The 26,057-nt window shown below is 47.7% G+C and overlaps 1 protein-coding gene across 8 annotated transcripts in view; it reads right to left on the minus strand.

Moving 5' to 3' along the window:
- Positions 1-26,057, minus strand: part of ABLIM3 (actin binding LIM protein family member 3) — a 103,128-nt gene that overhangs the window by 16,504 nt on the left and 60,567 nt on the right. For 4 of the 8 annotated variants that reach the window (XM_037044957.1, XM_037044960.1, XM_037044959.1 and 1 more), the window contains 6 exons: positions 20,245-20,332; positions 8,654-8,712; positions 6,400-6,471; positions 2,575-2,730; positions 1,066-1,095; positions 441-570 (listed from right to left, as the gene is read on the minus strand). In XM_037044957.1, the coding sequence (XP_036900852.1) occupies positions 441-570; positions 1,066-1,095; positions 2,575-2,730; positions 6,400-6,471; positions 8,654-8,712; positions 20,245-20,332 (535 nt within the window). The remainder of the gene's footprint in view (positions 1-440; positions 571-1,065; positions 1,096-2,574; positions 2,731-6,399; positions 6,472-8,653; positions 8,713-20,244; positions 20,333-26,057) is intronic. The other 4 variants (XM_037044964.1, XM_037044963.1, XM_037044961.1 and 1 more) reach the window with 2 other exon arrangements.

Below are 26,057 nucleotides of genomic sequence, written 5' to 3' on the forward strand. Positions count from 1 at the left end.
TAATTGCTCTACTTGCTTTACCTGCAACCTCAGGGCTGGCTGTGGAAAACCTGACTGGCTTGGGTGGGACTGGGCTGTTGAGTGAAGGCCAGGGCACAACCCCATTTCTGGTCCTCTGGTTCCATCCTCTGGATGGACAGGCCTAAGGATGAGGGCTGAAGTGTCTTCTTCCAGATAGGGCCATGGGGCTGCCTGCCACTCTCCTCTCCTAGAAGCTCACCACCCGTTTTCCCACAGCCTGTCTTCCTCTCCCCTGCCAAGGGCATCTGCAGGGACTCAGTGAGGCCCAGCTGGTCACCAGGGTGGCCATAGGCCTGTGGAGGCCATTCTGTGATGGAGATCTCAAGGAAGCCCTGTTCTATCTCTGCAGCTGGGGACATCAAGTGATTGTGTTGTCCCCCTGGCTCTTCCTGTCCCTTTGGGGGTTCCCCCTTCCTTACCAGAGCGGTAGTAGTGGTGAGGTGAGCGGGAAAAGGTGGGGGACATGCCCTGGCGGCTGTAGGTGGGGGAATCGATGTATCCTGGGCTGGAAGCCCGTCTCTGCCGGAGGTCCAGGTTCTCGTAGATGTCCTGGGGGAGGAAGTGGGGCTGTGAGCAAGGCCACCAATGAGGGGGGCCTACGGCCCAAGGGTCTATTAGGCAGATGGGGGAGTGACAGGGAATCCAGGATTCTAGGTGCTGCCCTTCTGAATACAGAGGCCCCCAGCCTGGGTTACAAGCACAGCCCAAGGAAGGGTGCAGAGAATTTTCAGGGCCTTCACCCATCGCTCAGAGGCTTTGAATGGAACCTGTGGGTCAGGTCCCTGGAATCCTGGCCAAGGTTCTCAGAAGCATTGGGGGTCATCTCCGGGTAGAAAGGGCACATCAGGTTTGCTCCCAATTGTTTCTGCCCTTTATGCCACCACCACTTCCTCCAGGTTGTGCTCCCGTCTGCCTATCACTGCCCTGGTTGGGTCAAGGGCTCATGTCCCTTGGGAGGGTTAAGGAAGGGTGAATCAGGGGCCTGTTTGGTCAGCATAAAGGGACACCATTACATAAAAGGTCTCCCCATACTGGCTTAATTACCTGGGAGTAGGGAGATAATGATCCCAGCGACTTAGAAGCGAAAAGTTTGAAGGCAGTCGTGAAAGAAGAGAGAAGAGGGTGGGAGAGAGGGACAGACAGCAGTTAAATGGTTCAGCAAAGAGAGGTCCTCTGCCACCCCTCGGCCTCCCTCTCCAGGTAACGCCCTCACTTAGAGTTCCAGGACATGGGCAGTGCTGACAGGTAGCAGGAAACCTTGAGATTGTGCCTTCCTTTGGCAAATGGGAAACCCACGGCCCAGAGGGGAATGGAATAGCTCAGGGCCCTCAGGGAGGAAGTGGCACAGTCTTTTCCCAGACCTAGGCTTCTCCACTGCAAGCTCAGAGTCATTGCACAACATTTCATCTCTTTACCAGTTCATGCCCCCTCTGTGGTTCATGAGGGCAGTGCCCAGGGTAGGGGATACAAAGGTAGGGCCAATCAAGAGCCAGCATGGTGCCATTGACATGGGAGCTGGGCCAGTGGGTAGTGTGGCAAGCTGGAGATGGAACATCCCATCTATAGAGGGCAGCTCAGCCCCAGCACCTCAGGGCCAGGCTGGGATGCCAGCCCTATGTTAACAAAGCTTCTTAAGTTTCCAAGACAAGTTGGAAAGGCAAATTCTTATGTGAAATCTCCCAATGTTTAAAGGTTGGAAACCAATTTACATTTTTAAAAGGTATTTTGTGAGTGAAACAAAACAAATTTCAGGGCTGGGTGGGGCTTGGGGGCCTAATTCTCTGCCTTCAGGAGAATCAGCATCTACCAAATTCGTGGTCCCCTTTCCTGGTCCATTTTAGGGGCTAGAACCCAGAGAGTCTTGGTACTGGCTCTCAAACCAGATGCAAGCCATTTCCTTTAGAGAGGAAGGGGACAGTGGGGAGACAGCGGTGGCACAGGGACAGGAACCCGGGTCTGTGCCCCCCAAGCCTGGGATCCTTCTGAACATTCTTTCATTCAGCAACCACTTATTTATTTCAAAAGCCAGCTGATGCTGAGATTTTATGAGTTTCTCTTGTTTTCTGAGCACAGGGACTTAAGGCCAGGTGCAAAAACCAGAGAACCTACTAACCAGGGATCACCAACCCAAATAATCACTAAGTGTGGCAGAGGATAAGAGCCATGGGCTGTGTGTAAAATTTCTCCAGTGTAAGAAAACAATTGTTCCAATGATAAGTAGTCACAGGTTCTCGGCTTCAAAGCCAGGGCTCCCAGGAAGTGGTGGGGACTTGGGAGAACTGGGAGCCCATCTCCAGTCTATATAGCAGGGCACTGCCTCCCACCTCTGGATGGTGGAAATACTCGTGTGGTGTCATCACCTCTAGTTTTTCAAGAAAAGCCCCATTTTTGGATGAAATCACCTGACTTTTAAATGTTGACTGTACATTCCAGCTTAAAAGAGTCTCAGGAGCAACATTGTGGAAGGCAAGGTGTCTGTGATGGAGGGGACTGGGGACCCCACAGGCCCTCCTCTCCTCCGACGGCCCCAGAGAGAGGGGCAAGATGCCATACCTCTCCATAGCCACATCTCTCCAGCATCTCATCAGACGTGTATCTGGAATGAGGTTCGTAGGAAATGAGGTCGGGGCGTTGTACCTCGTAGATGGATTTAACCTTGGGGAGAGCTGCCAGGTCTTTGTAATTAAGGATCTCATTATCCACTTTAGCCTGGGGAAGAAGGAAATGGACAGGAAAGAAGCAGAAAGATAAGAGGGAAAGGAGAGAGGAAACAAAACCCAGGCACAGAGAGAAGGAGCTTCTCCAGTTTCCAGTAAAAACAAAGCTTTAGAATGGAAGACTCACAGGATGTTAGAATGAGATAGGTCTGAGAGGCCATCCATCCCAACACTGCTTGTGCGCATATGATATGCATATCAGTAGGTACTAATATTAGCTGCACTTTTGAACAAGGAAACAGGCACAGAGAAATCAATGAACTTGCTAATAACTAGGGTTACATAGGTCACATAGGTAATAACTAGCCAAACCAGAATTCAAACCCAGCCAGTCTAACCTTAGAACCTGCCCTCTTTGGTTCTCCATAGTGGGGAGTTCACTGGCTTACAGCTGTCAAGGGGCTGCGCCCAGAAAGCTGCTCCTTACGCTGAACTGAACTGAGCCTCTAACTACTTCCTGACTTCGCCTGAGCTCAGTTCTCTAGAACTTCATGGATGAGGAGACCACTTCCTCTTGCCTGGGTCAGCCTGTGTCTTGTGGTTCCTAAAGCTGTGTTCTTTCCACGTCTGCATCCTCCAGTGGTTCCTTCTGTGGCCTGGTTTCCTCTGTGGTAAACCAGGGTCTGTTCCCCCACAACTACTGTGGCTCCTAAGGTCCTGAGGTGAGGAAAGTTAAGAGAGGCCATGCCACAGGGAATCCAAGGGGACTATTTTATCCTTATAATGTTCTCCTGATGCTTTGAGGGACAGGTAAGTCTCAGGGCCAAGACTACTGTAGAGAGTAGTTTTTATAAAGACCTTAGAAGCATTGGTATTTCAAACACTTCCTAAAGCTCTTCACTATTGCATCCCTGTCCCACCCCACTGCTGTTTGGGCCATTCACTCCCTTTTGCCCCAGGCTTCCTCCTTGCCCCGATCTAGGAGGCCCTGTGGATTGTATCACAGGCTCCTTTCTTTCAGTTGCGTTTGGCCAAAATGGGGCATCTGCAGAGCGGGAGGTGAGTGAAGAGGCTGCATACCTGTCCCCTTTGCACCTGCTCTGCCTGGTGGTGACTGGCCACAACTCCTGTCCGGGACTGCTCTTCCACAACTCCAGCTGTTACCCACCTTTCCCTCTGTGCTGAGGGTGGTGACAGCTCCCCACTCCTGCAATCCCTGATGCCGCCCTCTGTGGGCATCCTCTGCAAATGCATCTGTGCCAGTTTGGGGTGTGGGTGTAGAGGGCACCTTATTAGGAGAGTCTACTGGCTGAAGTAGCCGCTGCCTTTCATTCTGGGATGTTAGATCTTGACCTTGAGAGCTCTTGGCATCTTGCAAACTTGTTTCAACCCATCAATATTCATCTGAGCACTTTACTACAAACCTCAGAACCACCAAATTTATATTTCCTTCTACAGCTGCCTTGCTGACAGGTTATAAATGAGCTTACAGTGATTGGACAGAGGCATCCTAACATAATTGGCCAGAAAGGAAGGAAGAGACCAGTGGAGCTGGTCCAAGTCTAGTCACCTGGAGATGATTCTAGTAGTCAGTGGGGTATGGAGCCAAGTTTGAAAGAACCTGTGCCCTCCAGATACATTAATAATCCTATTTTAACACAAAACCTCAGTATCTGTAAAAGTTAAACCAATACTCTATCTTTCTGCCTGTTATTACCTGTCCCAAAAGTGGTTGGATGGCTTCTTCCCTAAATTTGGAAGCCATATTTGGAATGGTCTGACTTAAAACACGGCTCACATGACATGCGCACCCATTCCCCAGGGTAGCTGAAGGTGAGGTGCCCTTAGGGGAGAGCAAAAGAATACAGAAGGGCAGACACATGCCTATGCTCGGGTGTGGGGGCGACTGATCTCAATGTATAAGCCCCCAGCTGGAGGGCACAGTGGCAGGTGTCCCCGTTGCTGTTGTTCATCTGGAGTGGAGCCGCTTCTCTCAGGGGCAGCCCTACAAGCTCTCTCCAGGCTGCCAGGGTGAACAGCATCAATGCTGAAGTTACTTCACAAAGGTTAGCAAGGTTCCTCAGCAGCCAGGGGAGACCAGCCAGGGATGCAAGGCATTATAGTGCAGCCTCGGCATTTCCTGAGCTCCCATACCTTGGTAACTCTCTCCTGGAGATAGCCCCACTTTGGTCAATAACCTTCTCATGGTGGAGGCCCTGAAACTAAGCCCATCAATTCCGCTGTGGTCTGGCCCCATTCATAGCACCAGGGGGGATGATCGTCTTTCCTGTTCTGGACAGGACTCTTCAGTGAGGACAGCCCATGATCAAAATCACTTGTCTTTGGGGGAGCTGCATGGCAGCATTGACCCATATTGAAGTTACAGTCAGTGATCACTGTTACATCTTTTTCTTTCTTTCATTTGAACAGAGGAAGAAAGGAAAGGAAACAGTTCCATCAGTGGTATTATCCAGTGATGAAGGAGGACACTGGATGTGCATTTGGAGTAAAACAATGATCTTCCAATGATGGGCAGGGCCCATCTGGGACTGGCTGGGTTGAAGACTGTCTCCAGAGCTGCTCATTAGGGCTTCCTGCTCTAGGTACCTCCCTCTCCACATTCTGGTCTTCTTGGTTCCTTTGGTTTGAGAAGGGCTGAAACAGTCAGCCAGTCTGGCAACAGTGAAACAGTTCGGAGTCAGCCATACTGAGGTTCGTTTACTATCAGGACCCTCCTCTGCTCTTCGTGGTCCTCTGGCTCTGCCTCCCCCACCTCCTTTATCTTACTTCTGCTTATCCCTTAGGTTTGAGCTTAAATGTTTCTTCTTCCAGTTCTTCTCCCAACTGGTCCTAGATTGTCAGGTCTCCCTGCTCATCTGCAGCATCGTCAGAGCACCCTGCACTTTTTCTTCCTAGCACTTTATCAGAACTGCCCCTGATTATCCTTGGAATTATGAACTCAGTTGTTACGCTGCGGGTTGGTGCAGAGCACAGCATGTGGGGGAGATGCTCACTCAGCATACATTTGCTGAGTAAATGGAGGAAAAGTGAGTGAACAACTTACATATCCAAGGGACCTCTAAGGTCCTCTGACCCAACTCTTGCCCCTTTTGCCACATATGTGGTAATTAAGAGTGTCTCTGTGTTTGACTGCCTCTAGGGATGACAGCTCAGACTCATGGCTGAGGCTGACTCCATCCCTGGACTTCTTACATATTAGGAAGCTCTTCTTTATGTTTGTAAATCCTTCCCAGCTACGTTTCCACATTCATGTGGCTTCTTCCTCCTTTCTGTCTCTTTATCACACACCACTGTCTCCACATTGACATCCCATGTAATCCCCACGCTGGATAGAGCTCTGATCCCAAATTTTCCTCTTGCCCTTCTGTCAGGCAAGTAATGGGGAAAGATGCGCTGTTTCAGAGCTTGCCAAGGGCTCCTGCTGTTGCTGCAGTTATTCATGTTCCTACTGATCCCAACATTATCCCTGTAAGTCTGTCTTTACTAAGCTGCATGCTCCCTAAAGGCAGGAGTCATGTCTCTCCCTGTCCCCCCCCACTGTATCCTCAGGACCCAGCACAGAGCCCAGCATGTGACAGTCCATACTAGATAGCAGTAGATATCATTTGGATGAAAACTTGACAGCTGCCCTGGGAACCTCTTTTGGATTCCAGGCTGAGGGTTAAGGAAGTCCTTTCAGTGGCTGCAAAGTGATACATACACAGATGACTCGGTTGGGTGACCCAATGCTGGATCCAGGGGGTGAGATGGAAGTTTCAGACGTCCGTCGGTGCTGTGGGAGAGAAGGGGGGTGAGAAGCTGTGCTCTGACTTGGTGGGAAGGGGGAGGCAGGGTATACGCGTGTAGCTTTTCAGGGGACGTTAGCAATACTATTGAAAGCACTCTCTGGCTATTTCTGCACCTTTTCTTTCTTTTCTGCCTTTTAAAGTGATGTCTGTGTCAATATAATCAGAAGTGCACAAGATTTTAGGCTGTTGGACTGAATATGAATTTGTTTATATATATATGTCATTGGCCTCTTAGATAGTAAGTTACTCATAAAACTTTTTATATGGGTTAACCCCAGTCAATAATGTATTTACTTTAAATGAATAAAATTGGTTAGTTCTCATTCCTTAACAGTTTGCTTATATTGTACAAAATATAAAAGTAGGTTAAACTTCATGTAATTGCATAATATACTGATTGTTTATGGTATATTCACTGCAAATTTACATCGACCTAAGTGATAAGCTTAAAAAACCTCTCTCTAAACAATGGAAATGAGGGACTGGTGGCTTCTTTAACAGAGCAACGCTATGTCAATCTTAGTGCATCTCAGAGAGTGGCAGCACATTGTGGTTAAACAGTAAACAGATTGGACAGCGAGGACCGATAATGTACTGTGTGATTTTAGGAGTCTCGAATTCCTGACCTGTCCACTGAAGGGGATGGTCTCGGATTGCTAACCTCCTTTTCAGATCTCTTGTCTGAAGAGATGGCTATACAGCAATGTTTCCCAAAGTGTGGATTGTGAATAAATGTGTCTCTCTGGGGAGACACATTTAGGTGGCACATTTGATAATACAGAGTCCTAGAGTGAGAGAGTAAAATTTAAAATTCTATTCAATCCCCTCAGATCAAGAAGGCAGTCTTAGTTTGATGCTAATACATTTTAGAACTGCCTTGACAATTGCTAACTCCCCAGCATGCCACCCTTTTCTTTTTTAAACAGAGATAGCAGGCAACTTGATGTAGCCAGACTTTCCAAGATGTACTCTTAAGAACTGTTTCATTTTCATTGAATTTATTTTATGGTTACCTTCTGTTTAACACCAAGTAATACTGGTTTTCCACTTGGTGATATAAAGTTGTGTTTTAAAATAAATTTAGTTAAGTAAAAAGTAGTGAGTTGATTTAAAGAACAAGAAAAATATTAAGTATATAATGATACAAATGGCATATAGATATGGCAAAAAGCATCAGGGCTGTAGAAGGATGACTGAAATTTGAGAAATGTCACCAAAAAGGAGGACATTGAGGAAGAAAGGGATAATTAGGACTTCTTACACCTTAAAAGGGAGAGAAGCCTTGGAAGAAACAAGAAAAAAACCCTCATGGTTTGAAAAATTATCTTTCAGTTAACTGGCTCTTTCCCAAAACTCACGTTAGATGGATGAGATGGCAAAAGAGACGACATTGTACGCATGTGGTTTTAGCTGAGACTCTAGCAGGGAACTTTTAATGCAGTCCCGAGGGACCAAGTTGATATCTGGCGGCCAGAGTGTAGGGACATCTTAGAGTGGCCTCCAAGCCACACCCCAGGTGTCTCTTCCACAGCACCAAGGACCAGTAACTCAGTGAGCCCCTCTTTGCAGTTATTGAATCAAGCATCCGAAGTCACAGGACCCTCTGGTGCTTGTCACAACAGAGTAATTCCGAGGGATGCGGGACCTCCGCTGGCTCAGCGTGTGCCTGGAGACCCTGGCTGTGTTTCTGCCTGGTTGCATTACTATGGGCAAATCACTGCCTTCCTTAGACCTTGGTTTTCTCAAGTAAAGCAAAGATAAAATTCCTTGCCCCACCTGTCCCACAGGGTTAAAGAAATCAAATCAGACAGTGACTGTGAAGCTCGTTTGCAGACTCTCAATCCCTGAGACAATATATTAACTATTATTGTTAATAAATGACCTTAGGTTAGGGTATATTGGGGAGGCTGCCATCTTGGGAAGCCATGGTGAGGGTATAGGCTTGCCCCAGGAATACTTAAAAACTCACATTAAGACGTTGCTGTATAGTTTTCATAGTGTTATCATGTCCATATTAACCCCTCCAAAGCCCCCTGAGGTGGATGTTACCATTAAGGAAATCCAAGGATACAGGCACACATTTTGGGAGTGTGCACACAAAAGAATGAGTTCCTATTAAAGCACAGTGCCCCCAAACCATCGCAAAAAGTAGGCAGGCTTGCTTACCTTTAACTTCTTCTCTGCTCGGGCTGCCTGTTTGCAGATTGGGTGCCAAACCTCAGAACCTAGGGGCCAGGAAAATAACAAAGGCTCAGACCTGTCATGCCTATCAGCACTGAAGTCTCTCCTCACCTCCCCCACCTCTGTTTAGTCCCTCAACAGCCTGTGTGCCACACAGCAACCAGGAGGGTCCCTGGTTTTCCTGGCTCTCTGTGGCTGCATGGATTCAACCACCCATGCAGTCTTTCTGCCCTTGAAAATCCTACTCATTCCTTAGGGGTCAAGTCTCACATGACATCTTCTTGCAAACTTTCTTACCTGCCAGCTGAGAGTGACTTCTCTCTCTTCTGTGATCCATAGTTCTTTTGTATCTCTCTCAACACATCTGTCCTTAAATCATAGTAGCCTGTGGATTTATCACCCCTACTAAATTAAGAGCTCCTTCTAGGCAGGAGCTGGGCTTTATTCATTAAAACTATCCAGCTGCTGGATCTCCCACAGCATCCAGCACAGGACATCGCTGATAGAGGAGTCTGTGTAACTGTTTGTGGGTGAATAGATGGGTGGAAGATTGGCAGTGAGTGACACATAGCAGGTGGTCAATAGATGTATGCTGAATAAATGAATGGCAGTGGAGGTGAAATAAAGTGACAGACTGTGGTGAATTCCAGCCTGCTTTCCTCTTCAAAGACTTATGACGGTCTCCCAGAACTACCATATTTAAGGGGAAGACGTGTCAGGATGCATATTCTGCTTAAGAGCATTGTCTTGACCTTCTAATTCCTGAGAGACTCCAGACTCTTCGAATTTAGTATATTGCATTTTATTGTGGGTGAGAAGCCAGTTGGCCAGCCCCAAACTGAGAGGCCAATTTGGGAAGGCATGAACAACAGGTGGCCAGTCACATGTTGGGAAGGAGCCCCAGATATTGCACATTCCCCAAAGAAGGAACAGGTGTTCTGGGTTAGAAGAAAAAATAGGAACATATTATCCCACTGGTGCCATTCCTTTGTAACCAGCCATAGAAGGAAAGGAGCCAGCAAATGGCTAGATTCCTGAGCACCCAGATGGCATGTGTTTGTCTGACTTTTTAGGATGTACTCACCATTGTGGTTTGTTGCCTGGAGCCCCAGGGCCGGAGTACTGGCTGAGTGACAGGGGGTGGTTTAAGGTTGAACAGTCAGACCCCAGAGTGCAGTGCAGGGAAGATGGGCCTGGAGTCGGGAGCCCTGGGTTCTTGTTTCTGCTCTACCCCAACACCTCCTCCTTATGGGTCCCTGGTTTTTCATTTGAATAACAACGAGGTGGGGTTTGGATGGTCTTGGAGATTATCTTTATCTCCAAAATTCTAATTTTAGGGACATTTTGTTATTTGTGGGATAGGGATCTTAGATTCCTGTTTGTTGATGTTCTTGGGTGTTCCCTAATGATTCAACATGAGCTTAATTCCTTCTATGTGAAATGCAGTGGCTCTCAGAGCCCAGCAGGGGGACTCCGAGTCTGCAGCTCCATCCAGAACCCCAGGGTGTGTCTACTACAAAGCGGTGGGTGGGGACTCTTGCTTGGGGAGTTATTAGAGAGAGCATTTCCGGGCCTCTTTGAGTTGGGGCTGAAGCCAGGAGGAGCTGTTTACACTGGGGCTCTGGCAGGAAGCACATGCTTCAGGTCACTGTAGGAAGAGGATGAGGTGGACACAGAAGTCCAAGGTCATGCGATTCAGTGAAAGAGGCATAGGAAAGGTAAAGGGGCAGGCACAAGTCCTCATGGGGGAAATCGTGTGGAAAGGGAGGGGGTCAGACGAAATGGTCTCTCTGTGTCACTGGTATATCTGTTCTGAAATAAAGCTGAGCCACAAATGGCTTCAGCTCTCCGCACACAGGAAAGCAGGTTTATAAGATGTGAGGGCTGAGAATTGAAAGGGAGAAAGAAAATATAATCGGCCCTGACTGGTGTAGCTCAGTCAGTTGAACGCGGGCCTGTGAACCAGAGCATCACGGTTTGATTCCCTGTCTCAGGGCACATGCCTGGGTTGCAGGCCAATTCCCAGTAGGGGATGCACGAGAGGCAACCATACATTGATATTTCTCTCCCCCCCTTCCCTTCCCCTCTAAAGATAAATAAATAAAATCTTAAAAAAAGAAAATATAATCAAATACAAAAAAAAAGAAGTTTGCGAGTTAAGTTTGGCAGACTATCATTTAAATTAAAGAGGGGAGAAATTTGTTGGTAGTTAACAATAAACTTTAGTAAGTGAAGGTAAGAGAAGATGATTTGTTCACGAAGACTCCTATGAATTGTAGTCTGCTGACTTCTGCCTTTGGTTAATAGCTCTCCAGTGTGGCACTGACAGAAAGGGAACACCCAGGGTGAAGGGGAGGTTATTCTATTCTATGTGCTTTATCCCCACAGCCTAAAATAGTGTCTGGCTCACATGGGTTTAATGAAGAAACAGAGGAATGACTGATTGGTTCCCACCTTTAAAAAAAGACAGTGAAATGTACCCAGAAGATGATGTAACCATAACAGAAGAGTTAAAAGAATTTTTAAAATATTTTTATTTATTTATCTTTAGAAGGGAAGGGAAGGAGAAAGGGAGAGAAATATCAATGTATGGTCGACTCTCATGCATCCCCTGCTGGGAACTGGCCTGCAACCCAGGCCATGTGCCCTGACTGGGAATTGAACCACGATCCTCTGCTTCACAGGCCCACGCTCAATCCACTGAGCTACACCAGCTAGCACAAGTTAAAAGAATTTTTAAGAAATATTTTAATGCTTCTCTGTGGGAAGAGGGATGAATTCATTCACCATGTCTTGTAAAGGAGAACAAGGAGCAAAGGCAAAAGTTTCGGGGAAAGAAAATTTAACATCTGAAGTTTGAATGGGCTCATGCTACAAGTGGGCTTCCTGCCCCTGGAAGTACTTAAGCTCACATTGGGTGTGTGAATGCTCAGCAGGGATGTTGTTGAAGAGATGCACCACGTGGTGCTCACACTCACAGACGTTTACAATCCCTCCCAACCATGGATATTTTATGTTTCCATCTTAACAGGCTTCTCTGTATAGAAAGATAATTACCCCTATCCCATGACCTTGACTAGAATATAAATTCTATAAGCAGCAGGATTCACATCTGTCTCATCTACAGATGTTCCTGCAGGGACAGCAGATCCTTAATTAACAGACACTGAGTGAATGAATACACAAAAGAAATGTGCTATGCTGTTTTAGGCCAGTTGAATTCTCTAAGCTGGGCTCAGAGATTTGGACAAGTAGTAGAATCTGGACTCTGCTTCGACAGCTACGATTTCAGACCGGGTATCTACAAGAATATTCACTAGCTTGGGGTGTGTTGCAGTGTGACTCATGGACCTCCTGTCCGGCAGCCTGGAAAAATGTAGATCCCTGGGTCTGCAGAGGTGCCCCTATAGCCAGTTTCCTGAAGGTGGGCCCTGGAAATCTGTGATTTTGAACAAGCTCCCCAGATGATTTATGATCGTAAATTGGAGAACTGCAGGGTTACATAGTGGTTAACACTCCAGATTTGTTCCCTTGGAATGTCATGGGATAAAGAAATCAATTTTACAAGATAGGACTCTTGAACTTCCTATAAAAACTCAACACTTTGCTTGTCCAACTTCTGGTTCCATGAGTCACTGAGACTGTCACCCACATTTCCAGGGTCTGCAGTTAAAACCTTCTGTAAAAGTTATGGATGAGAAGCATTAGCCATTTCTGCATCAGCTGAATCGAAGATAGAGATCTCATTCCCTAAAGCCACCCCTGTGCCAGGAACTCAGGCTGTTCGTGATCCCCAGCAGCATCAGCACGCAGTCTTATCTGACTGGCTATGGCGCCTGTGACATTGGGACTTGATTCATGTTTGGTAACCCACTCATTTCTCTGTTGGACGCTGAAATTCCATTTGCCAACTCTTTCATTTTTTTGCATTAGTGGATATTTCATGACCAAACTGAAGCTGGGTGCCATAGTTTCCCAGAATGCCTCTCTGGGGTTATGCACAGAACAGCGACTGAAGCTGGCCCACTGAGGGTTCTGTTTGGGCCACACAGTGTTTCTTAAGTAATTTTTAGTGTAAATGCTCTGAGATCCTGCAGGTGGCCAGGGACCCTCTCTGCTGGCTGCCTCCCCGCTCTGCTCCCTCACTTAAGTAGTTTAAAGCAGGTGGTTGAATTTTCAACCCCTGATCCATGTCAGCTTGTTCTCTCACAGCAGGTTTCTTCTCTGGATTTCTCTTGGCCATAGTAGGGTGAAATTTCTGAGTTCTGCCTTATGTGGGCAGCACTACCTTGGTGCACAGACTTGCTAGGACTTTGGGACTGCTCCTTTAAAATCCCTGCCTCTAGATAAACAAATGTGGTATATCCATAGATTGAAATATTATTCCACCATAAAACGGAATGAAACATTGAGACATGCTACAGTGTGGACGAACTTAGAAAACATCATGCGAAGTAAAAGACACCAGATATGAAAGGCCACGTATTATATGATTCCATCGATATGAAATAACCAAAATAGGTAAATCTATAGAAGCAGAAAGCAGATTGGTGGTTGCCGGGCATTAGGGTGAAAGGATATGAGGAGCAATTGCATAATGGGTATGGGTTTCCTGTTGGGGTGAGGAAAATGTTTTTGGGACTAGCTAATGGTGGTAGTTCACAGCACTGTGGATGTACTAAATGTCACTGACCTGTACACTTTAAAATGGTTAATTGTATGCTATGTGAATTTTTCACAGGTATGTATGCACAGGAAAAATAGCATATATAGGTTTCCACACTATCCGTGGTTTCAGACATCCACAGGGGTCTGGAACATGCGCCTGGCAGATAAGAGTGGACCATTGTACATGCAGAGCACTTAGAATGGTGGCTGCCTTTGGGTGGGCATGATGGAAGAGTTAGTTGTTTTTGTTCGTATTACTTTCTCTCCCCTACCGAAAATCTGTTTGCCAGGATCCAGTGTGGGTAAGGGGAAAACAGTAAGGAAAGGTTGTGTTCCTGGTGGTGGGTAGTGTTTATTCTCCGACTCCCAGAGCTGGGGCCTGGGTGAGCGAGGGGCTTGCAGCAAGCTGTGCAGGTGGCGTCACTAAGCAGAAGCCTGACTTGGCTGCCAACATGCCCTTCTGGGAGGTTGGGCTTGTGCCCAGGGATGAGGGCACCTCAGGAGAAGTGGAGAAGACCAGCTTGCCTGCAGCTGACATGATCAGGAGGGCTCGAAGCTTAATGAAGGGGTTGAGGGGCAAACCTGCTTAGCTACAATGAAGCTGGTTACCCCGGAAGATAGGAAGTGGGATGAGGAAAGGAGAATGGCAGTACTGAGTAATTCACAGGAAATAGTAATTGCTGAAAATACCCATTAGGACAGTCAATAAAATGTATTGAGTGTTTAGTATGGTCAGGCACTCAGTATTTTTATTATTCTTATTGTTACTATTATAATTAATATTTAGAGAGAGCCTATGCCAGCCCTTATGCTATACACTTTATAACAACAGTACTTAATTAAAAAATAATAATGTTAACTAACATGATAATAATGATAGAAATCTTGAAAAAAAATAACATTTATGAGCACATAAGCTTAGCATTATTAATAATGGTGATACTATTAAAAAGCCGGCAATTATTAGTACATGGCACCATGGGGAATCAATCACCATTTTGGCATTCCTGGGTGTTGATCATGAGCTCAGACTGGCAGGTCTGGTGGGGCCGGACCCTGTGCTAAGCCTCCACTGTGCATTCACTGTATTCACTCCTTTAACCCTCGCAACAGTTCGGTGACATGGGGCCTGGGATTACTCCTGTTCTCAGATGGGCAAATTGGGGTTCAGGGAGCTTAGATGCCTGGCCACCCTGTCCCTTGCTTTTTCCCTGCCTTGCCTGAGTGTGCATGTATGACTGAAGTCAGGCTTCTTGGAGTCTCTCTGGTGTGTCTCCATTGAAGCTTGCAGGGAACGCTGCCCCTCTGTACCCACTGTGGCTGGGGCTGGCCATGCCATTCATCCCCCGCATGGAGGCAGCGTGTCTGGGGCAGGAGACTGTGAGGCCACACACGAAAAGCAGCAGGGAGAGCCACCACCTGCTGGCACCATGGGCCTCTGGACCCAGCTGTGCCACTGCTTGGGCTCCTCAGTTCTGTGAGCTGTTCAGTCCTCTGTTTCCTCATGTTGATTGCGTTGGGTTTCTGCCACCTAAGAAGCCCAGACTAATAAAACATCTCATTGAGCCCAAATGCCAGTAGCTGACAGGCTCTTGACTTGCCCAGCAGGCAATTTTGTTTCCCAGAAAATAGAGGAAGCAACCAGGGAAATTGCTCCTCTGGACCTAATTTTGATCAACATGGACAAGCTGGCTGGTGAAGTGGATGTGACATGTAACTGGTGAGAAAACGGTCACATCATCCTGAGTCAGTGGCAACTCGGGAGGGGCAAGGTGGAAACAGACTTTAAAATAAAACTTAAAACTACTGTGCTATAATATTATAGGATTCAAGATGTTTGGTAACCCTAAAAATAAAAAATGCAGCTCATTAAAAATTAAAATATACCCTGTTTAAAATGAAATATGCTTGATTAGTAGAGTCAGACTTTAGGAAATATCACTTCAGCATAGTAGCAGGATATATTTGAATAATCTTAAATTATAGCAGGATTGGGAAAACAAAAGATTTAAAGGTTTTTTTTTTTAGATTTTATTTATTTATTTATCTTTAGAGGGGAAGGAGAGGGAGAGAAACATCAATGTATGGTTGTCTTTCGTGCGTCCCCTGCTGGGAGTTGGCCTGCAGGGAACCAGCCTGCAACCCAGGCATGTGCCCTGACTGGGAATTGAACCACGATCCTCTGGTTCGCAGGCCCGTGCTCAATCCACTGAGCTACACCAGCCAGGAAATATCAGCTGATGGCATTTTACCTATTATTATTCTTAGCAGGACCTATAATTTGTTATAACACTTTCCTTAGCAGAGCACAGTTTGTCCTTGGATTTCATAAATCACTTTCTGGCTGGTGTGATGAATGAACTACACAAATGGTAACAGGGACCTGTTCAAATGGGCAGCTGACTGTGCGTTTCCAGTGTTACTCTCTCCTCAGGTCCCTAGAACAGGGGCATTTAGTGTAGACAGGAGGAGAGAAAAAAATTCTACCTTCCCTTTCTCCTGTGTATCGGCACATTTAGAACAGGAGCAAAGTCTCTCATGAACCACGCTTTGGGTTTAGAGAAACTGCCACTGGCCTAGCCACTGTAAGCTTCGTGACTTCCATGTAAGCGTTGCCCTGAACCTGCAGCACTCGGCTGTTATTTTGCTGCACCAAATCAGGGACCTAATTCCCTGGTAAAGCCTAAATGAAGGGTTTGGACAACAAACAGATTAGAAATTTGGCATCTTTACAAAAACAGTGAAAAGACTGAATAAACAACCTAATTTAAATAAGGGAAAACTTGCTCTTGTCTCCTGGGTCCTTGGAGGTTCTCACCCAGACAGATGTGAGACTTTTCCCAATTAGAGTCCTTCAGAAAGCCATTGAACATCAAGCAGAGCACAAATAAAGTGGCCAAGAGAATCTTGCTAGTGCCGTGCATTCGGTGTCTGGCTGTAGAACCAACCGATGCACCCTGCACACTTCCTCACTCGGCCTCTCCCATACTAGCGCTCTCATAGTCATCTCCCTGAACATTCACGAGGACTTTGTGGAGTGTTCTTATTCTCGGAGCACTGGGCCTGCCTCAGTTCCTCCACTATGTAATACTTCCTCCCACCGTGGGCCTTTGCACCTGCTATTCTCTGTCTCTACAATCTTCCTTCCCCTCTTCACCATTCCACCTCCTACTCACTTTCAAGATCTTGACTGGATTAGGAGCCTTAAAACATGCTCCATTGTTCCCAAATTGCTCCTTCATAGCACTTGTCACAGCTTGTCACTGAATATTTGCACTTCTGTTTGAGTCAAGTCTGTCTCCCCTTCCTGACAGTACACTTCGCTCTGGAAGCAAGCACACCTGCCTTGTTCACCTCTCAGCACCCAGCATGTCATGGAGAGCTTGTCACATAGCAGGGCCTCAGTATGAATGAAAGACAGTGTAATTATCCTCATTTTATAGGTGAAGGAAGGGACCCAGAGAAAGAAGTTAGTTCTTACGGTCACAGGCCATTAGCAAAAGTGCTGACCCTTGAACCCAAGAATCGTTGCTCTAAGCCAGTTCGCACCACTCCTGTGCTGCCTAGGAGGGCAGTTTTCTTGCTATTTCTGGGGAATATCATTTCAGGTTTCAGTGCCCCCATCAAGGGAGAGTGTCCAAGCCAATCACAGGCCCAGCTATCAGGAGCAGCAGAACCTGCCCTTCCCACTCCTCTGCCTGTGGCTGACACCCCTCCCCCAAACGCCCACAGCCCAAGTAGCATGATTCTAGCATTGGACAGCCTTGCCCCCCTCATTCCAGGACCACTCAGCATCTCTCAAATCAGGTCCTTGAAGGCCCTGCAATTACTCCCACTCTCCCCAGAGCCAGGAGGGTAGGGATGGAGATAATTAAGGGGGAGGGTGACAGGCCTTCTTCCTCACCAAGAATATCTCCTGCTTCCTGGAGACATTTATGCCCAAGGCTTGACTGTACATTCTCTCTCATGATCACAAAGCTGCTCACTGCACCACTTAACCCTTTCAGCACTCTGTGAAGCTCTGGTCAAAAGCAGGGCTTGGAAGAACCTGATTCGTGAAGCTGGGAGCTCAGGAGCGCAGGGAACTCCTGACTTGCTCACTACTGCAGTGCTGGGCACTCAGGCGATGCTCCATAGATATTTGTTCCATGAATGAACTGAGAGGTTACCACGTGTCAGGAACTTAGCAAACCTCTATATGCAGGGACTGTTAAAAGCTGATTTGACAGGCTAGGAGGTCTAGGTTCAATGAGTTAAGAGACTTGCTGAAGGTCAAGACTTAGGAAGCAGTGGAACTGGGATTGAAAGCACCAAATGGGGAAAGATTAGGATTGGAAATTAAGGCAGGAAGGTGAGAGAGCAGATGATGTTAATTGCTCTGCAGATGTGAATGTGGAGGCAGTCTCAACCCTAGGAAATGTGTTCACCAGGGAAGGGGGGAGGAATATCACACAACAAATTTTTGAGCCAAGTGCAAAGTCCAGATTCCCAAGGTGGTCAGGGTCCATAAAGATATCATGCTGTTTGTGGAGACTCAGGTGGGCTTCCTAGCACATAGTACAGGGTCCTGCTGCAGAAACCATTCAGGGACCCAGGCACTGAGGGATCAATGCTAATGGGAAGGGGGAGGTCTAGTCCTTGCAGGGACCTGAGAGAGCAGACAGGACCTGGGGCCCAGGCAGGGGAGTTATAAGGCCAATCCTGTTCAGCCCCTGCGTGCTCTGGTTCTCACACAGCTGTCTTCCTCCCTTGGGGCCTCACTTTCCCATCTAAATAATGGGGGTTGTTACCTTACAGTCTCGAGTGACCTCTGGGGTCCTCCCACATCTATCACCTGTGTGACTATACGTACAAGTGCTGGTAAGTTGTAGAGTCACAGCATCTTAGGGATGGCACCTAGCTCAATTCAACACAGGAATTTCTGCTCCAGCCTTTGAGCAGGTGGTAAGAGATTCTGCTGAACAGCTCTAGGCCTACAGTTCATAACAGGACAATTTTTCTCTGGGGAGACTTAGCAATATGATGATGTTGGTTCTCACAGTGGGAAGGAGGTACATTATTGGCATCTCATCGGTAGAGGCCAGGGGTGCTACAAAATACCCTGCAATGCATGAGACAGTCCTCATACCAAAGAATTATCTGGCCCAAAATGTCAACCATGCCATGGTTGAGAAACCCTGCCCTAGGCAAAGGGACTGTCATTCCATCTTGCAGGAACTCCTGGACCTGGGTGCTTGCGGCTACAAGTGGCTTGGTAGGAAGACACACTCTGCAATTGCCTGCCTGGCCTTAGAGCTGCACTGTAGGGAAACGGGAAGGAAGGGCCCTCACTCCGTCCCAAGATGGCTACTCACACATCTGGAGATGGCTAATCATAGCGGTTCAGCCACCCGTGAACACCTGAAGAGCTTGTGGGGCCTATGTCAGGAGCAAGGACTCTGGGGGAGCAGGTCAAGACTCTAATGCAAGCTGGAGGGGACCAGGTGTGAACAAAGGGGTGTGGGGAGTCAGGAAGGAGGGAGTGTGTTAGGTTATGGGTGAGGTCGGGTGCACCTGGGGGTTTATGAAGTACATGGTGACTAAACTGGGTCTAGAATGGTAGGGTGCTCAAAAGGGGCATGGAGAGACAATTGTTCTATTGAAGACAAGGCATGCAAGCAAAGCCCAGAGGCATGCAGGCTGTGAGTTCATTGAGGGGCTGAACTCCAGGCCAGCCACAGAGACAGGTCTGGTGCACCCCCGCCCACCTACCTCTGCACCCCAGCCACACTGGCTCTCCTAGGTCTCCAACACTTGCCATTTCTTTACCCACGTCAGAGCCTGGTGGATTCTGTCCCTGCAGGTTGGCGCACCCCATCCTTCCCCTCTTTGCCCAGTTACTACCCACTCATCCTTCAGGTCCTGGCTCTTCCTCTGGCAGCCTTTCCTGACACCCCTCCTCACCCCCGTGCTGTGCTCTCATTGTCTCATACTTCTCACCTTCATAACACTTTTCCAGGTGACACTTACTTGTGTGATGATGGACTGTGACCCACCCCCACCAGACTATAGGGCAGTGGGTGCAGGGCTGTGGTTAGAACTCACTATGCACCTAGCACAGAGCCTGCACAGGGTGGGGGCTCAGGAAATAGTTGTTGAATGGATGAAGAAACTACTGAAATTGGCAGCTTAAGTTCTGGGTTAGTTCAAGGCTAGACAGGCATTTCGAGACCTCATAAGAGAGTCCTAAATGCTAGGTTAAACTGGTGGGTAAGGAGGGGCCCCACAGACCTTTGAACAGGGCAGGGCAAATAACACTCTGATGTCCCCAATGATAGACTGGGCAGAGGATAGAGGACTGACCAGAGTCTGGAGACTCGTTAGGAGACTATTGCAAGAATCCTGGAGCCAGAGGGCTGGACCCTGGGAAGGGTGGAGGGAAAGCAGCCCCAATTTACTTCTAAGAGACTGCTTTTTTCTTCCATTCCATTTTGTACGTCCTGAGAGTCCATGGGAAGAGCAGGCTGCAGCCTGGTGTGAGGTACTCAGAGGTGTGGGGAGAAGGGAGGGGAGCTGCTGCAGATGCTCTGCAGCTCAGGCATCCCTCTGAGGTTTTCTGACCCCTTGGCCTTATTCAGTACAACCTCCCACTCCCAGGCAGAGCCAGGGGAGCCTGCTCAGAGCGCTCGCTGCCAGGGAAGCAGGCCAGCCAAGCAGCTGGTGGAGGCACACAGCGATGGAAGGCAGATTACATGTCACTTCATATTAGCCACACCGGCAACTTTCCCGAACCACCCAGAGAGGGGCGAGTTAATCGCAAATCTGAGGATAAGCCAAAAGCAAAGGTAACACTGAAATAAAAGGAGATTGTATCTCCTTTCCAGTCATGTGTGGATTGGAACGGCTTACAGAGTGTCAGGTTTGCTTACCCGTGAGGTACATCTCCTCCCCTTCAGTGAACATTTGGTGGCAGCGTACGCATCTGGCACAGGTTGGGTGGTAGTGCTTCCCTCCTGCCTGTGGAAGTGAAAAGGAGAAACAGGAGGTCAGACCTGGGGCTGTTGCCCGCTGGGCCAGGTTGGGTTTGAACATTTCCTGGGCACGTTAGTGTGGTGTCTTCATGGCCCTGCGATTGGACGGGAGTCTGCCCAGGGGAGTCCAGCACCATCTAAAAGTCCACCCTGGAAACTTAGTAATTCTACCCTACGGTCCCTTATGACAGTTCAGGGGACTTTCCTGGACGCCCACAGTACTGATCTTGTAGTAGAAAGGCCCTTGGAGGCCACTGGTCCCACCTCCTTTCCAGATAAGGAAACAATCTTGCTTTGAGGACATCCCAGAATGGGCCCCTTCTTGGGGCCCTTACCACTAGCGGGACTGGAGATGATTTTAGACAGTACACAAACCCAGGATTTAATAACATTGGATCAGTGGGAAAAAACCAGCTCTTTTTTCCCCCCCAAGGAGAAAGTACCAGTTTGGTACAGTATGCCTATAACATCCATCCCAAATTTACTAATCTACCTTTTTAAAAATGAGAACAGGTGTGAGACTTGCAGTCTCCATAGCAACAGAAACTTGCTAGAACTACATTTGTTTTGTTTTGGTTTTTTTTTTTTTGGTTACAAGCAATATGGTAAGTGATCCTGGTTTTCCTGTCATGCTATATAAGTTCAAGTTTTCTTACATGTAAAGAGCCAACTTAAAGACAAGTTGAAGTGTTAGTTAAGCAAGAGTACCTGAGGTTCACAGGCATGACATAAATTGTGACAGTGGCGTGAGAACGACAGACTTTTAGCATGCAGTGGACAAATAAAGGGACCTGCAAAGTCAGGGCCTGCTGGGAGCCTCTGACCCACAGGCCACTCCCATGATCCTTGTGCCTGGGCGCCTCCACCCCCATCCTCCACACACCTCAGGCCAGCCTTGGGCGAGCTCTCTTCCCTATTCCCACTTTCCTTCTCTGCTATTATTTAAAGCAAAAATGAAAATGATTTGCAGGTGCAGATTCTCCTATAGGAGAAGGAATAGCTTCAGAGCAAGTTGTGACTCGAGGTCTCCCTGAAGCCAGTAGCAGTGTTGGAGCTGGACTCCAGTCGCCAGCTCAGCCCTCACTTCTGGCTGACAGTTGTGACACTGCTGTCCCAGCCAAGAGGGCTGGGTGGCCCAGGGCCCCTCAGGGGCAGCTCCAGGATTTCCACACGGGAGGGGCTTGGTGCTGTGGTTGGGTTAGAAGGTGGGGCTTGTTTTGAAGGTATGTTTTACATGTTGGGGCAAAGGTTTTTTGGGGGAGTATGCCTGGGGGAAATTGATGGATACTGGGGGAGGTGGTTAAGTCACCTCCCTAACACCCAAGACATCACTTGGTCTGATAATGAGTTCTTCCAATTAAAAAGTTATAATTGCATAAGGCTGAATTGAAGGCCTATTTCCAAACCTTTTTTTGGTGGGGCGCTTGGGCATAGGCTTGCCTATTTTGGAAATGTTCGGTTTAGTCTAAATACTTAGCAAGAATGTGAAAAGGGCAGATTTTTTAAAAACAAAAAAACTCCCTCTAATATTCCTTGTTTTAGTTTTGATGCTTTGTGTGGCTCTGCCAATGATAGAATGTCTCTGTTATCATCACAGCAGACTGAGTGCAAACTCTGGAAGGAGCCTGCTGCCTCCCTAAGCTGAGACGTCACTGCACTGGTTCCCCCTGCCACGACAGGGTAATCGGCTTAATTAGTGGTCTCTTCCTACTCTGTGTCTCTTTTTCACTTGAATAATAGACCTGTTTCTCCAGGGTGGCAAGAGCACATTGGCAAAACTGAAGTTTGGCATCTTAAATATCACGCCCTGCCACCCAGCCCCCGCTGAAAGAGGCTTTGCGCCCATCTCAGCACCCTGGCTGTGGATGGCATGAAAACAACTTGAGGTGGGGGGCGGTGGGGGGGGGCTTTGGTGTGAGGAAAGGGAGGCTGCCAGAGCAGCTGGCACCAGCACAGGGAGACCAAGCTGGTGAGACAAGATGAGATATTTTGTCTGTTAACAGCCTGAAGTCATGAAAACAGTGAAGAAATAGGGCGAAGATCTAGTACCTGAAAAATGGGGCCATGTCAGAGAGGATGAAGAACCACATATGAAGTTAGGAAAAGCAGTGCAAGGGCACAGGTGTGTGGTTCTCCTTGGCGAGGGCACAGACTAGGAAGGAATGAGTGTGACAGGTGCTCAGCACACGCGGCTCTGTAACTGAGGAAGGGATTGTGGGGGTGGACTGGGGAGGGAATGGGAAGGGGAAATGGAATTTAATTAAGTGTCTATTGTGTACCTGGCAATGTGCTGGGCCCTGTAGTGGGCAACTGTTGTTTCTTCCTGGCCAACATCTTTCCTCCTTCCAGAAATAGCATCAGGCCTTTCCTGGATGGGACTTCCCATTCTCCATGTTGGCCCCTGTGGTTAAGTAGGGCTGACCCCAACCAAGAGTCTATTCCAACTCTGGTCCCAGATACTGGTTCAGGGATGAGCCTGGGATTATCTAGTAAGAGTCAGTCCCAGGGTGTTTGTCGAGCTATTAGGAAAGAGAAGCTCTCCTCCCACTGGGGATGCTGGCTAATAGGAAGGATGTAAGCCTGAGTGACTGGTGTTCCAACTTCCCCATCATGAAGGAGAGCCTTCCTGAGAATAAAGCCAACATGGAAGAAAGTGGAGCCAAGATGGGGAGATAGTTCAAATGCATTGGTTTGAGCCCAGGATCCACCTGTGCCTGAAGCCAGAACTACTCCTGGGCTCTTTATTATGGGAGCTGATACATTTTCTTTTTGGCCTGAGCCATTTGAGTATAATTTCTGCACTTGCAACCAAAAAAGTTCTGACTATCTACACAGGAAAACACTGTGTGTGTCTCCTTTACTCTCCTACTATGACCACACTCTTAGATGTGTGAGGTATTTTTTCCCTCCACTGAGCAATTCTTTGTGACATCAGCTGGGTGCCCTACAATTAAACTCAATTCTGACACTATCTATCAGAGAGAGAATGAGACCCCACAGGTTAAGGGCTCAGTCCCACAAGCCTGCCCCCCTGCCCCTGACACATACTTCTGATACCATTCTCAAGTCCCAGGTTATCCCCTGTACTTTGACTATAAATAGGGGTGCTCACAACCCCTGACTTGGGTTTTGTAATTTGCTGGTATGGCTCACAGAACTCATGTTTATGTTCACCAATCTATTATATGCTTATGTTTACCAATCTATCATAAAAGGGTAGGATAAAGGATGCAGGTGAACATCCAGATGGAAGAGATAGATGGGGCAAGGTCTGTGAAAGAGCTTCAGTGCCCTCTGCGGGCCCCACTCTCCCAGCACCTCCACATGCTCACTGCCTTTGGGACACTGGAGGCTCCATTGCTTAGGCAAGGCTGAGTTAAGGATGATTAACTCCACCTCCAGACCCTCTCCCCTTCTGGGAGGAGGTGGGGTGGAGCTGAAAGTTCCAACTGTCAAATCATGGCTTAGTCTTTCTGGTGACTGGACCCGGTCCAGGGGCCCACCGAGAGTCACCTCATTAGAACAAAGGCCCTCCTATCTCCCAGGAAATTACAAGGAAGTTAGGAGCTTGGTGTCAGGAATCAAAGATCAAATATTAGAACCAAAGCTGCTCCTAGTGTTCTTAGCGCTCTTAGCGCTTAGGTAATAACAAGGGTTTTAGGTATTTAGTGTCAGGAACCAGAAGCAGAGGCACATATATTTTCTGTGATTTCACACTAGCATATCCATTATGTTAATGTGAAATAAATATATATATATATATATAGACATATNGAACAAAGGCCCTCCTATCTCCCAGGAAATTACAAGGAAGTTAGGAGCTTGGTGTCAGGAATCAAAGATCAAATATTAGAACCAAAGCTGCTCCTAGTGTTCTTAGTGCTCTTAGCGCTTAGGTAATAACAAGGGTTTTAGGTATTCAGTGTCAGGAACCAGAAGCAGAGGCACATATATTTTCTGTGATTTCACACTAGCATATCCATTATGTTAATGTGAAATAAATATATATATATATATATAGCCATTAAGAATTAAATAACGGTAGTATTCTCCATTGATAGATGAAGGCTCTAAGACTCAGAGAGAGAATGACTTGCTGAAGGTTTCATGGATGTACGTGGTAAAATTGGGACCTCACTCTGTTTTACTCCAGCAATGTATGTTTCATGACATAACGTTACTTCAGAGACCCCCAAGAGGCTGAGAACTGTGGGCAGCGGGTGGGATATAGGAGCCTGGGGGCCAGATTTTGCTCTCTCTCTACTGGAAATATGCCTACGACCTTGGAAAAGCATCACGTGTCTTGGGGCTCACTTTTTTCATCTGTAAAATGAAGAGGGTGAACTGTTGATTGCTAAAAGTCTCTTCCAGCTCTAAGAAAAGAAATCAATACGTCCAAGATGCTAATGGAGCCTCGGACAAGTGGAATCAATGGAAGCGCAGTCACAGCCGCTTCCTGAGAAGAGGAGACTGCCATGATGCTGAAAGACAGCAACAGACAGGGAAGGAGCCACTGCTGACAGTTTCAGAGCAGCTTGGAAATGCTGGGACAAACTCCCATGTGTGGCCCTGCGTGTAATCAAAGTTTCCTTCCTCCTTGAAAGGAAAGTCTGCTTTGATGGTCTCCCATCCCACTGACCCTTGACCCCACTACCATCTGGATGCCTCTCCTCCACCACCCTGCACACCCAGCACATGGTGCTCCCACAGGCAGCTTTCCCCACAGCCACAGCTTTTCTCAGCCTGCACAGCCCTTCACTGATCTGTAGAATCTGACCACCATGCAGAATGACCTCCAGTAGCCCCTCACTGTCCCTGCCCAGTTCTCCGCCCCCAACCCCTGACCGCTCTCCCTCTTTGTCTGATAACTCCTCAGTCTCCTTCTTCCACCTGTAAGCTGCTAACCCCCAAGGCTACCTTCAGCACCCTCCCTCTCTCTCCAAAATCCTGATGACTCCCATGGTGCAAACCCAAGCCTGGCCTGAACTTTGTCTCTGAGCTCTGATCCCCATTTCTGACTGTCCTCTTGAAACCCTCCTGGAATTTCGATCACAACCTGTCCCAAATGAACTCACTGTGTTTCTGCCCAGATCGGCTTCCTTCCCTGCTGCTCCCCCAGTTCTGCAGAGGGTAAACCATACTTCCTCTCATCCAGGCTTGATGCTTCGGTGCAACTACTGGCCTCTTCTCTTTCAATCTTCATGTCTACCAATTGCCTCACAGTTGCAAAGTTATTGGAATTCAACTTCCGTCATCTTGGAGGCAGGGTGGTTGGCCTTTCCACCGTCACTATACCTCCTGAGTCTTTCCTGTGGGGTCATGGCCTCCTCACTGGTCTCCCACATCCAGTGGGATGACTTAGCACATGTCCCTCCTCTCTAAGGTGCAGCTCTAAGTAGGTCACTTCTGCTAGGTCTTTCCACAGTCCCCTGTTGCCAAGTGAATTACCCACAAACTCCCTACCCTGGTACTGAGCCCTCAGACACCTGTGCTCCTGTTTCATGGCTTATCTTCCATGTTGCGCTCCTATGCCCCTTGGAAATGCTTAATAGTTTATTAGCTCTGTGCATTTGTATATCTCATGCTGACTCCCTAAAATCTTTTAAAAACATAATCTTACCATGTTGCTCCTCCATTTAAAACTCTCCCAGTGGCTTTCCATAGCACACTGTCCTTTCTCCCTGTCCTCTGAATGGGCCAAGCTCATCCTC

The sequence above is a fragment of the Sturnira hondurensis genome, unplaced genomic scaffold, assembly GCF_014824575.4.
Source record: "Sturnira hondurensis isolate 20B ecotype Veracruz unplaced genomic scaffold, ASM1482457v3 Scaffold0004152, whole genome shotgun sequence".
Taxonomy (NCBI): domain Eukaryota; kingdom Metazoa; phylum Chordata; class Mammalia; order Chiroptera; family Phyllostomidae; genus Sturnira; species Sturnira hondurensis.